General features: G+C 39.6%; 1 protein-coding gene across 2 annotated transcripts; it reads right to left on the bottom strand.

The window, feature by feature from the left end:
* Positions 1-1,657: 1,657 nt before the first annotated feature.
* On the bottom strand, positions 1,658-10,554 carry LOC308040815 (natural killer cells antigen CD94-like; the record flags this gene model as incomplete). 2 transcript variants are annotated; one of them, XM_080345167.1, is made up of 6 exons in its annotated part: positions 1,658-2,460; positions 3,113-3,225; positions 5,237-5,391; positions 5,678-5,764; positions 7,127-7,225; positions 10,428-10,554. In XM_080345167.1, the coding sequence occupies 6 exons, from the start codon at positions 10,552-10,554 to the stop codon at positions 2,424-2,426; spliced, it is 618 nt and encodes a 205-aa protein (XP_080201293.1). In that variant the 3' UTR covers positions 1,658-2,423. The 2 variants fall into 2 exon arrangements, with proteins under 2 accessions (XP_080201293.1, XP_080201292.1); XM_080345166.1 differs by having other exon boundaries at positions 1,658-2,752.
* Positions 10,555-13,656: the final 3,102 nt, after the last annotated feature.

Raw genomic sequence — 13,656 nt, forward strand, 5'->3', positions numbered from 1 at the left:
AGAAGGAAGGTACAGGGACAGATAAGCATCAAATTCTTTGGTAAACTGGCTGACTGGTGAATGGTTGGGATATTTGTCTTTGCTGTTTTCTGCAGACAGTGTCCGTGAACATGGACTGACACCATCTTGCTGACAGTACATTTCAGCCTGTGAGCACCAGCATCTACCAGCAAGTGTGAACCCCTCCAGGGCAATGGATGTGCTTGTAACAAGGATGATGGAGGCTATTGGGAATGAGAGAGGCTGCACTCGGTGCAGGGCCTGGAGCAGAGAGTGTAGTGTGGGACATGAATATGCACCGTGCAGCAGGGAGTTTGATTCAACTCTTTTATTTCTGAACCCACTTTCCTGGCACCCATGAACTCTGCTTTTTTCTGTTCTGTAGCTGACATTTAGGCTCCTCTCATTTCACTGTCTTGGTAATCTCATAGTAGATGGGCAAATATGAAGCTGTTATGCTCCTTCCACTTCAGAATGGCACTGCAGGGCTCATTCCCCCTTTATTGACTTCACCTCTAGCTTTTTCACTGTCCATGTCCTGTTTGAAGGGATGTTGAAGATGACAACTTCTCTTTAGTTCCCAAACCTTTCAAGATTTATGATTTCTCAGTTTCTACCAAGGCTTTGGTACTCTCACACTTAATACACAATACTAGGTTTTATTTTCCATACAACACATGCTTCAGATGAACTGCTTCTCTGAACTTCCCAGTGCCATGGAAAGATTGTGGTCCTCCACTGTCCCCAGAGACAGTGGGCCTCCTTGAGCAGCTTGTGTCTTGGGCTCCATACATGTGTCGTCAGCAGAATGCTGGCAGCATCTGAGATAGAAGGCAGACTGAATGAAACAGTGGATTTGATTGAATTTCCAGTACTACATACTAGAAATTCTTCCCTGTGAAATAAGTCACTGGTAATAGGGAAAAAGCTCTTTCCAAGCTGCTGGGGCCAAGATTTGGGCTGAGACCAAATGGAGTTTACTGTATAAAGTTATGGAAATAGTCTATAAAGATCATCCAGCCATAGAAACTAAAGAAATGTACACTGCAAGTTATCACCACTGACCTGACGTTGCTGCAATAATAGTGAATGCTCCCTAAAAAGTCACATCCAGCAGTCAGCAAGAAACCCAGACACTAACATTTCTTTTAACAATGCAGCCACCAAGCCAAGGTGTATAGCAGATCACCAGAAAAAAAATCAAGTGTTAATTTATGGGAAGAAAAATGAGTAAAATGTGCCAGCTTAGATGCCTGCTGTTAATTATTATTTTTTTTCAAGTTAAATGGGTTGAAACACATGAAACATACCTTTCGTGCATTGTACCTTGCACTTCTAACTGCAATAGAAAGGAATTCTAGATAGTTTAACCAGTACTTGTGCCCATCGGTCATGTCTTGGCTCTGCTGAGTATAACTAATTTCTTCAGTTCAAAAACATATTTTGGCACATTAGGAAGAAGGATTCATTTTTTGCCAAGGAAATGCTTCAGTCTTTGAAAATATTTTCCAGGGAAATACTGAATATTAAAGACACCTTATTATTTTTTTCATTTATTTTATGGAAAGTCTCCAGATACTAAGGTGTATACACATGGATACAAGGTGTATATACACATAAAGAATATATGCATATACGATACAAAACAGATGCTGACATACAAAGCTTCAAAGAACTCATGCAATGGAACTCCATCAAGAAAAGTGACTGCATAATTTTATTTCAAGAAGCATGACAAGTGCTTTAATAACACACGCGTAGTATGTACCTTGGGTTCCAGAGATCCCAAACAGTGTGGATATAATGCAAGAGCTCAACTAAGATCTGTGGAAATAGATTCTGCATCAGTTTGAGTACTGATTGTGTGTAACTCTGAATGGAGCACATAATTATTATCCTCACTGCTATTTTTATCACAATCGATGTTATGACATCACTGAAGTTATTCAGGTAATGTTTTAATCTAACCATGATATTTGACTCTAATTTTCACAGACATTTCTTCTAGGGATTCCCTCTAGTCTTCTCACAAATGTCCTTTTATCTCTATAAATATTAATGCATATATGAAAATAATTTTATGGATAAATAGACCTTGTGTTAGTTCTGTATCCCTGTAGCTCAAACAGGGGAACAGTTGGAAGACTGGATTTAGGAAAGAAGGCATGCCTAAGCAAACTAATCTAGAAGAGGATTATGTGTGGATGGTAGTTAGTGTGTACAGTACGTAATTCAGCAAGTAGAATTATCAAGGATGTAGTTGGACTGGTTTATGACTGCCAGGTGTTAGTGTAAAAAACTGACTGAAGCTCAAGAAATATAGAGATCTGTGAGAATGTGTGGTTGTCAGTCTGGAGAGTCATGGAAGGATCATTGTTTGACTGTAGCTAATTCTTTAAAGTTTCTTCCCAGGCATGTAGTTTTTAGCTTTGTAGCTTATTTTCCCTCTCATTTGTGAGCCTGTGAGGGAGAATGCAGACAAAGAAGATTTAGTCCCTAATGACCTGTCCATTTGTGTCACAATTATGAGAAAATTGCATGACAAACAAACAAAAATATATCTAAAATTTGCAGTTCCTAATGTTGGTATCTCACAGTGGCAAATCCCACATCCCTTCTTGCAATGCTTCTTCAGGTGAAATGAACAGCCCCTTTCTCACAAATCCATAATTGCTTTGTTGAACAGGAGTGGCTGGCATAAATAATCTGTCCGTATAGGGAGGCACAGAAGAAGTTGTCATATAACATAACCCTAGCAAATTAAAAGATATGGGTTAATTATGTCCTGATAAAATAATGTGATCTATATTTGGACCATTTGTAATCATACTTATTTGACACTGGAATGTAGATTTATTTCCCCCCTTAGAGCTATTTTATCTGTCCTAGGTGGTCCTTTTGGTCTGGTGCCTGTGATAGAGCTGTATTTTGCCACCCATTGTTCCTTATACAGGACACTAATTCGGAGGTCCATAGGAGATACTATGGTCTCCATGCTCCTTTGTCATTGCATGTATGACAAACATGGGAAAGTAAGAGGAAACACAAGTTTCATATAATTTATGGGGCCCATTGAATAGACCCTCACTGGTCTTAAGTTATGAATGCTTACCAATTTGTCACTTCTTTTGAAAAAGATGTTCCATCCTCCCAGTACCAACTGTTCCTTTCAGATATGTATGATAATCCAACCCAGTAAAACTGTGAATCCTGTGGCAGAGAAATCTGTAGGTATGAGAAAATCATCACAACAATATTTCAAAAATAAGATCTAAGCTCCTGTATCTTCCAGCTGTGAAGGTTCTGCAACCAAAGGAAGTAATTCTTACTCAATAGGAGGGTAACCTGTTGTCTATGCTTGTATTCCATGAGGCAGTACTGACTGCTCTGATTATAGGATCATTTGAATCCCATTGTTTATTGAATTGTCACAAGACAAATGTAACATGGATGTGTAAAAACACTGCTTCTTTAAAGAAAAAAACAACTAAACAAAAAACCCAACCAACCAAACAAAAAAACCCCACACAGGTTTTTCTAGTCTGCCTTTAGGTGTCTACGCTGTCTTTAGTTATCTATGGTTCAGATGTAGACATGCGAGTGCTGTTTAAGCCCTAATTAGAGTCAGCAGAGATCTGGCCAACAGATCCAATGGAGCCTCAGAAGTGGTTCATCTCACCCCGTGGGATGTTACTGAACAGTGACTGGCCAGATCTCCCACCGGCTGTAACGGAGCCTGAGGAAGTAGCTCTGAAGTTGCAAATCACTTACACTGTAGGTGCTTGAAGGTAGGTGAGATGAATCCCAGCCTAGAGGACAGAGCCTATTGCCTAAATACAGGCCCCTAGCACCTTTTGAGATTCTCCAACCTGTCTGAGGTCTTTACATATGGCTGACAGACAAGACCCAGAACCTATGGGACAGCTGTGCCTTGCTGAGGCATTATTTGGAGGTCAAAGAGAATACCCCTGGGCATTTCAGATCACCCTAGAAACCTGTGCTTAGGCACCTAGGTGTTTAAGTGCTACCCAAGAGGTTTCTCAGCATCTTAGCCTGTTCAGATCCTCCAGATACTCTACTATTGCTCAGTAGCATGTTTAGGGACTCATCCAAAATATAAGAAGCCTATCTGGCTTAAACTGATCTGGCCTCAGTGTGGCTGCAGCTACATATATAAAACACAGAAGAAAAAGCAAGCACCCAGACATCTGGAATCAAACTAGCCAAAGACTCATATAGCATACCAAAATCACCTCTGGAACTCAGCATTGAAGATGTAGTGTTCAGGTGTCTCCCAACAGTGTGATCTGTGATTCTGTCCTCAGGATGCTGCTAAATTCAATAATAAACTGTTTCTCCCCTTTCAATTTTTCCCTTCCCATCTGATTTTCACTTAAATAAAATAATCCAGAAGGACAGCCTTTGTGCCTGAAAATAAAAATGCTGAGAACCCTCAACTGAAATTAACTTCATCTGGAAAAATGAGGCATATTTCCAAGGAAACTTCTTTCCTTTTGAAAGTTTTAGGTAGCAACAAGAAAATAAGGATATTTGGGCTTTGTGTACGCTTAACAGCTGTTGAAAAAGAGGTTCCCATATATCTATGTACAAAAAGGGAAATATGGTTGACAGCAAATTACATATTTTTCATTAGTCAGAAAAATACACCCAAATTAGCAAGTCTAATTAAAATTATTAATTTCATAAACCTTTCCCAGTCATCACAATATAATCTTCTGCTGTCTAGCCTTTATGCCGTCATTACCACCACTCTTTGAGGGTCTAACACAAGGCCAGAAAGCAACCTGTTTTAGTCACATTGCACTGCGATGTGCAAACAGGACCATGGTGAATCATCTGCTCTCCAGATTTTGACACTGGGACCCCTCAGTAATAAAACTTGTGGAAAGAGATAACAAAAACATGCATTCTGTGTGCTGGGTCTCTCCTTCATGCTAATAATATGCATTTTATTTTCTCTGTGAAGTATTAACTAACTAAGGTATTTTGTACAATGGCTTATTCTGTTTATCTTAATAGATAATTTCACTGCTTCTCACAGCACGCAATTTAGGAAGTGTTGCAAGTCATTACAATCTTGTGACTTGCAGGAGGACTACTTGATTCAGAGAAAACTAAATACATGCACTGTAAATGACTAAACTATTTTCTGCCTGCAGGATTGCTGTAAGTTAAAACACATGACATAAAAGAATGCAGGAAGTTAAGACTGTACCATCTTTGCTTTGTCTTTTATTACAAGAAGAGTGGAGTTTCTTGAGGAACAGAACTCCTGGCTTTGCTTCCATGTTTTCTTCTGCTTTGAAATGTAGAAGCAGTTGTCAGCTCCGCTGTTTTGCCAGCTTGCTGGACAGAGAGCACAGCTTGTTTCTAAAAATCAGAGAGAGTATTATGCAGAGCTGCAAGGAATACAGAGCCTTTAACTACTGGTTTGACTGAAAAAAGATTAAGTGCAGTCATGAGTCAGCTGAACTCTTGAGGGATGAGAGACAAGTTGTTTTTCATGTTAGTGTTCACATATCCATATCTCAAATACTACCACAGTTAAAAAAGATCCTAACTGATGAGACCTTTCCCCTGTGATTCTATAGTCTTTCAGTCAGTGGGCTCTGAAAAGAGGGTGATTTATGTTTATTTACATAACAACAATATTTACCATTTTTCTCCTTCCTTTCAAAACACAATGCTTCCCTCATTTCCTGCAGCTTTTTTCCTTCCTCAGGATCTTTGGAAATCTGAAAAACTGAAAGGCATGGAAGTGTTTATTAAAGATTGTTTTTTAAAAATTGTAGTTTTAATTCTAGCTTTAATTTGTAGCTTTTGGCATTTTATTTTTTTTTTTTTTCTACTTCATATGTATGCCCACCATTGTGTGTACATCATCCACATTTTCTTCACCAGGAGAGCTGTGCAGCTCTGGAAAAGGTCACCTGGGAAGGTGAGGGCCCTTGAAGATTTTCAATAGTCAGCTGCACAAAGTTACAGATGAGTTTATCTGGGATTGGTGGTAGTCCATCTTTGAATGGTGGGGAGGAAAGGGCAGGTGTCAGATTAGAAATATGAAGAACTGCTTCTGAGCTAACATTTCTGTGATGACACAGACCACCTTGAGTGTTTATCTTGGGTACTTACAACTGCTTCCCTCCTGCCAAAAAAGAGAAGCCAGGTAAAGCCTTTCTCTCCTTCCAAATGTAATGTGGCATCAGCTTTGTTTTTTAATTAAAATGTTGCTGTGGAAAATCTGCTGTATTCGTTAGGCAAATGCATCAGTCACCACACTTTGATGTCAGGTTTGCCCTCCCTGCAAAAAGTTTACAATCCAAGAAAAAGAGGGAACTGTAATTGCGAAATATTCCGGTATTAGCCACAGGGGGGCACTGTTACCCAGATAGTACGGCCAATGAGGTTAGCTTCTAGCTGTGAAAGCGAAGTGTTTCAGCCATGGGTTAGGGTCAGGGTTTAGAGTTAGGTTTAGGGTTAGGATTAGTCAGCAGTTAGGGTTAGAGCTAGTGTTAGGCTTAGGTTAGTGTTAGGGTTAGGTTTTAGGGCAAGGTTTAGAGATTTAGGATTAGGATTAGGGTTGGGATTAGGTTTATGATTAAGGATTGGAATAGGGTTGGGGATTATCTTTAGTGTTAGAATTAGTGTCACTGAGGTTAGGGTTAAGGTTAGGGGTTAGGGTTAGTTAGGTTTAGGTCTTGCATTAGCGTAACCCTTAGGGTTATGGTTAGGGTTAGGGATTTAGGATTAGGATTGGGATTTGGGTTGGGTTTATGTTTAAGGATAGAAGTAGGGTTGGGCATTAGCTTTAGTGTTAGGATTAGGGTCATTAAGGTTAGGGTTAAGGTTAAGGGTTAGGGCTAGTTAGGTTTAGATCTTGCATTAGTGTAACCCTTAGAGTTATGGTAGCTGTAAATGCAGATATTACTGAGTGTAAGTTATGTGTACTGACACTCAGCTGTGGGACAACTGCTGTGGGAGAGCCACACTATTGCCCTTCTTGCTGTGTTATTTCTGTTGTGGGACTGTCTGCAGGGGCAGTAGAAGCAGTTGTACAGCTGGAAATCGCTCCCACAGCAGCAGTTTGGGACTCTACAGTACTTACACAAGGCCAGCAGGGCTACCAGCCCTATCAGCAGCACCAGGCACAAAGCGAGGAAAGCAAAGGCCACTGGCCGCCATATAGGAGATGTGGCAGAGGCTCCTGAAACAAACAAAAACCACATTCAGCAACAAAACCAGCATCTCTCCTCACCACACAGTGGTATTACCTCCTCTCTGACATTGCCAGTTCATCTTTTTCCCATCTGCAGAGCCTCTTTTTTTTTTCTTACTACAGTTTTTGTTATTGCTGTTCTGAATTTCATGCAGTCATTTTGAGAAATATCTGTTTATTCTCTGAGAATGTCTATTAACAGTGGCTTTAATATTTTAAAGTAAAACTTCTCATGAAGCAGGTAAACAGATTAGATTTTGCAGTTCCCACAGTATCTAAGATTTCTCCACCTTGAGAGGGAAAAATTACCGTCTAGCTTTGGATAATTAATTCTGGAACATGTGATTGGGATTTTTAAATGATTGCAATGTTTGAACATTAAACTGTGCCTATTTCTTCAGGCTCTTTCTCCAGTTTTTCATTGAGGTTCAATGTCAAATCAAGAATAGAGTTCTCAAGAATTTTATAGCTGATTTTCAGCTGATTTTCCCCTGATTAAAATATTTTCTTTTTTATACATATATATATACATATACATATATATATCTATATATATGTATACACACATACTGCTGTTTAACAAGAAAAGGAAGAATCTCAAATGGGATCAATTTTGCAAATGACTTGCTTCTAAAAAACACCATAGAGTGTAGCTCACAGAAACAAAATAGCAGTAAGAAGTCAAACCCAAGAACAAAGTCCTAGAGGCTCTGCTGTGTCATTGATGCAAGTAACTAGAAGATCCAAGGCTTATGGAAATTAAAATGTCATGGTTCAGTTCAGTTGTAGTGCTTAAAGTTATGTTTATTTCCTGTTATTTGTTCATGCAATCTTTAATATACTCACAAATGTCAAGGTAAGTGCTATTCTTGTTCATTAAAACATTTTGTGGATCAATGCTTTCATGATATGCAAGGAGAAAACAATCTTCTCCATTATTTTTGTTTGACTGACAAATTAACTTGCATATACCTTCAAAGAGATTTGATGATAACAGACACATATCTCTTTTACCATATATTATAAATATTCATTAGAAGACATGAACACACAGTAGTTGTTCATGAGGCAAACCCTTATTAAAGCAATAATCGCAGTGAGAAATATCAGTTAGCCAGTTACTTTATCTGTCTTTTTAACCTGTTACACTCGGAGCTTGGTTGCTCTATAGCAGATTCTCTTCATTATTTTCTTGTGTAGATATATATATATATATATATATATGTATATATATATATATACATGCTTTTTTCCCTTTCATGAAGCAGTGCTCTGAAATTTTTTGTAATACACTTTCACAGGTATTTAAAGTGTTCAAGTTAATTGAAAAGTATTACTTGAGTCCAGTGCATCAGAGCAAGGACCTCCAGAGAACTAACCTTTTGTTAGGTCAGAAGAATTGCCCTCCAGAGGTTCCTAGAAGTCCAGATAGACTTGGCAACTAAAATTTACATCGCCCAAGTTAAGGGACATTACCTTAACTCTCACCAGTTAAGGTAATTTGAAGAAACTGCAGATAACACCACATCATGGTGGTGATTGATATGCCAAGAGGGTAGGTCTTCCTGTTAAAGTGACCTAAAAATCCTAGGAATGAAGGCAAATGTGAAGACCAGCACCTTTAGTCTCTCTGCACCAGTATCTCTCTGTACCAGCATCTCTCTGCACCAGTAAAGGCAGGGGACCGACTGGCTAGAGAGCAGCTATGGTTCAGGGTCCTGGTGGACAAGTTTAATGTGAGTCCTCAAGTGTGTCCTTGCAGCAGTGAAAGCTGATCAGCATTGGGCTGCATCAACAAGACTGCAGCCAGTAGGTCGAGAGAAGTGATTATTCCACTCTACTTGACAATCATGAAGCCACATCTGGGATACTGTGTCCAGTACTGAGCTTCCCAGTTCAAGAGAAATGTCAGCTAACTGCAAGGAGTCCATCAGAGGAACAATGAGTTGGTCAGGGCGCTATAGAGAGGCTGAAGGACCTAGGCTTGTTTAGTCTTGAGAAGAGGGTGCTATGGAGAACCTAATTTCAGCCCTCCACTACCTAAAAGGGCTTTATAGATGAAGTCAGACTCTTCTCAGAGAGGCACAGCAAAAGGACGCAATATAACAGTCACGTGTTGCTTCAGGGAAACTTCTGATTAGATGTAAGGAGAAAGAATTCTTCCCCTGCAACAATGGAACAAGTCCCAGAGAGGCTGTGAGATCTTCATCCCTGGAGGTTTCCAAAACTCAAGTGGACAAGGCCCTGAGTGACTTGATCAGACATTAGAGCTGGCCCTTTTGAGCAAAAGATTGGAAAAGATGAACCATAAAGGTCCCTCCCAACCTGATTTGGTCATAAGACTGTCTACTATATGTGTTCTCTGTGCAAATCAAAAGACCATTTAGAAAGTTTTCTGAGCTTGCCAACCAGTTTCTTTCTGAGAAGCTCTGTCCCTAGATCACGCTCCCTAATATTTTATCATTGGTTTTCTGGCTGCCGCTTCTCAACAGTTTCTCCTCCACCCTCTTTGTTCAAGTCGTCTTTCTCAATATATAGCCCTAGATCTTTTCCAGACAGCACCAGAGTGATGTTAATTTAGTCTTTGCTCTATTCAACCTGCAAATAGCAGAAATGATATTTATTTCAGCAGTAAGCCTTGTGGTGAATTTATGAGCAGGAGTAACAGTGCTGTAGTCATCATTTTATGGTCTCAGGCATTCTATGAGCATAATCCACTACCTTAGTTAACACTCAGGCTCTTTATTGGGAAACGTTAAGTATAAACAAGTAAAAATATATGCCCCTATCAGAGCTTATATTAACTGTTAAGACTGATAAACAAGGCACCTTTTTACTCCCCATAGCTAAGGAAATTGCTTCCATTTCCAGGGCCTACATTATTTCATAAAAATATAGTGCCTTCCTTCCAAAAAGAAAAAAAAAAAAAAAGTAGGAAGGTGTGATTTGTCATTTGTGTTGAAGCAAATGGACAAAAATAATTGGAGTTAAGATAGGCTGTGGAAAAAATATCATCTGTCATCATAAACAGCACACAAGACATAATGATTATTCTCTCTGCTATTTCTATGAACATTTATCTAAGAATATACTATGAAGTTTAGAAAGATTTTAAAGCAACCATCATGAACCTGCAAATGCATGTTATACCCTCATATAGATAGAAAAGTTAATTTCCGTCTGTACTTACTGTCTACTGTAACACAACTGGCTGGAGCCTTAAATGCAGAACATTTCTTGCTGCTCAAGTATCCAGGAGTAATAACTGAAGCTGTAGGTCGTAAATTTAAAGCAGTGTAACCTTCCTCATCCTCCATCTCCAGCCTGTCACACTTCTTTCCTGCAATAGCAGTACTTTGGGAGTAGGGGCACACTGCAGTGAGACCAATGCTGAGGCGATGGGAATGGTTCACATTTCAGCATTTTCAGTGAAACCACAGAGGAAGCTGGCTCTGTCCTGATTACCGTGTCATAGTAAAACTGTAGTATATTGAAAACACATCTAAGAGTTAAAGTGAAACTGTCAAGAATGGGTGTTCTCTTCCTGAATATGAAGATCAGGAGTCTTTGTTCCTGGTTGGAACCTAAGACTATTTCATTTAAAAATGCGCCTGATCTGACCCTATAAATACAGCAAACATCAGGATTTTCTACCTCCTAAAAATAAGATGTTCTATAAATAATCACTGTTTTGAGTTAAGGTATGAAAGATATCTCTTGATGTATCAGCTGCACTGAAAGCAATCGGCTACAATTCCATACAGTGCTATGAAAAAAAATTAAATTATTTTACAAAAATTAACTGAAATATATGCTAAAAGGGGAAAAGCTGAGCTGAAAGGTTGGTCAGGGCAAGAGCTTGGCAGGATTCATGCGATCACTCAGCCTGTGTCAGAGAAACCTCTCTGAGGTTCTGAGGACCTCTCTGCTGCTGTGCTGTGTGCAGAAGTCACTGTGCAGAAGTGGCTTATCCATCTTCATTCTCCATCTCTGTTTCTTTGCAGTGCCTTGTTCCAGTGCTGAGCTGTAGTTCTTAAACATCTCCAGTGACCCACACTCCTTAACAGAGCACTTGCCCAGACATGATGAGTCACGTCATGGTGACAGGCTTGAGTCACAAGGAAATTGCAAGACAGGAATTTCTGGAGTAACTGTTCTTGCTCTTTTGTGTAAAGCTTAGAGTCTCCCATTTGCAAAATAATATCAACAGACTGGAAATACACTCTAATGACTGGGATATTCTTTCTGCCTTGCTGTGCAGATTATAGATATTTTCCAGAGCAGAAATATATCCGGTTGCATGCATTTTTTAAATTATATTTTATCCATATCCAAAGAGAAGGCATGAGGTAAGGGTTGGGAATTAAGGGTGCAAGGAGTAGCATTCACTGTGTATTCATGGTGTATCTATAATATACTCATAAACTCATGCTAAATATGGTGCAAAAATCCTTGTCTATTGAGCCCGAAAACTGTATGTTGGAACTTTAGTGTAAAAAGGGCTTTTCTGCAGAGAACTGGTAGTCAAGCACTACTACCAAATTTGTTGTACGTTTTTGTGACAGTAACCTCTTCAGTCTTAGCAACAACTTCTCAAGCAGGTAATGAATCTCCTTTGGGGAAACTTTTCTCCAACATGATTTTTACTTCTAGAGAGAAAACAGGAAGCAAAATAATTTTCTTGTGTTATTTTTCTAACTCTGAATTCTATAAGGAGTTTTGTTGTGTGGTTGATTCGTTGTTCTGTTTTGGTTTGGTTTGGTTTGGTTTTTTTTGGTAATATTTTAAAACAGATCCTGCTGCAAGAACAGAAGTAGCAAAAGGGTTAAGATGGAGTTTCACCGTCATAGTCTCTCTCTGTTTTTGTAAGGATCCAGGGCAGACAAAATTTCTTGTTCTTTCAGACAACAGTTATAAGAAAGGTAAAGTAAAGCAGGAAGTTTGGGTCTCCATTTGAACACAGCCTGTATATAAATGTCAGCAGCCTGGACAAAACAGCTGTGTTTATTAACCAAAATGTGATCTTGCAAATTGCATTAGATAGAGTTTATGACTGTGGTGGAGGGGATGCTGGGAGGAGTGAATTTTAGACTTGGGAAACACACTGTTGTATGGAACTGTGACTCAAAAATGCCATCTCAGCCAACACACAAACGATACATTTCTATGTCTCTTCCCCTGTAAGGAAAAGCTCATTTCAATGGAAAAGGGAACACAGTCAGCACATCCTTAAACCCTACCTGGTTGCGTCCCTTGCTAGTTGCAGCCTTGCTGGACAGGGTTGTTTGCTGCAGCACTCAAATGCCTGTAGTGAATGGTAGGACACTGCTTGCTTCCTTTCTTTCCTTCCTTTCTTCTCTGGGGTCAATTTTTGTGTGTATGTGTGTGTGTGAGTGTTTCAGTCATTATTTTTGGAGGAGGACAAGAAGCTACCTCTTTCTGTTCCAGTAGCATGGTGCACTGTGAAACTGTACTCGGACCCCACCTGCCTTTAGAGTTACAAATACATTCACTGCACCAGAGATTGCTCTTGGGCTGACTGTAAATTGACTCAAAATGTCAAGGCCACAGCAAGGTACGATGTAGCCTTGTGCCTGCCTATCAGTGCAGGGAGCTGTCAATCTCTGTTTGTTTGTTTTCAACAAACTGCTGAAACATCTAGGATTCACGCCTCTGCTCTTAGGCATGACTTATTAATGAAAAAAAACATCCTGGAAATATCTTTCCTGTTTCCTCACAGTCACTGTAATGTAAAAGAGAAGAAGATCAGAGTGCTGTTGTTGTTGTTTTTAATTTTTCTTCCAAATTACAGCAAAGCCATTCATTATCAAGAAAGAATGAGCCATGAATACCACTCAGGATACCTTCCACATGAGATTTCTTATATCAGTGTATCCGGTATGAATGCTGTGAGACACTCTGGGAAGTCACCAGGGCTGTGTCTGCACTGCAGGACAGAAACAATCTGCATTTTCACCTCGAAAGACAGAAACCACTGGGAGAAGAACTGAGAGGAGCAGCTAGGACATGTTACATTAGACATGCAAGTGATGAGTGTAAACAGCAGAAAGGAAGAGAAATCCACTAAGGTTTCTGGAGCATGAAATTGGTATTCGAAAATAACACCCGAAATGCTCATGTTGGTGATAAGAAACTGCTGTGTAGTGCTGAGATCACTGAGACACTAGAACAGCACTTGAAGGGAAGGACTAACACTTTAGAAGGCCAGCTGTTACACCAGTGATACATGATCCACGATAAATAATCTGGGATGCAATCCACAAAGAATACACAAGCCTCCAGAGGGGATCAAGCTAGGAGCTCGTGGACTTCTTTCTCAAATCAAAACACTCTTATGGAACAGAGGTGTCTTATTTCAGCTTGCCTGTCATTGTTTTATGGAGATGTGGAGGGAGACA

Source organism: Nesoenas mayeri (assembly GCF_963082525.1).
Source record: "Nesoenas mayeri genome assembly, chromosome: 1".
Classification (NCBI taxonomy): Eukaryota; Metazoa; Chordata; class Aves; order Columbiformes; family Columbidae; genus Nesoenas; species Nesoenas mayeri.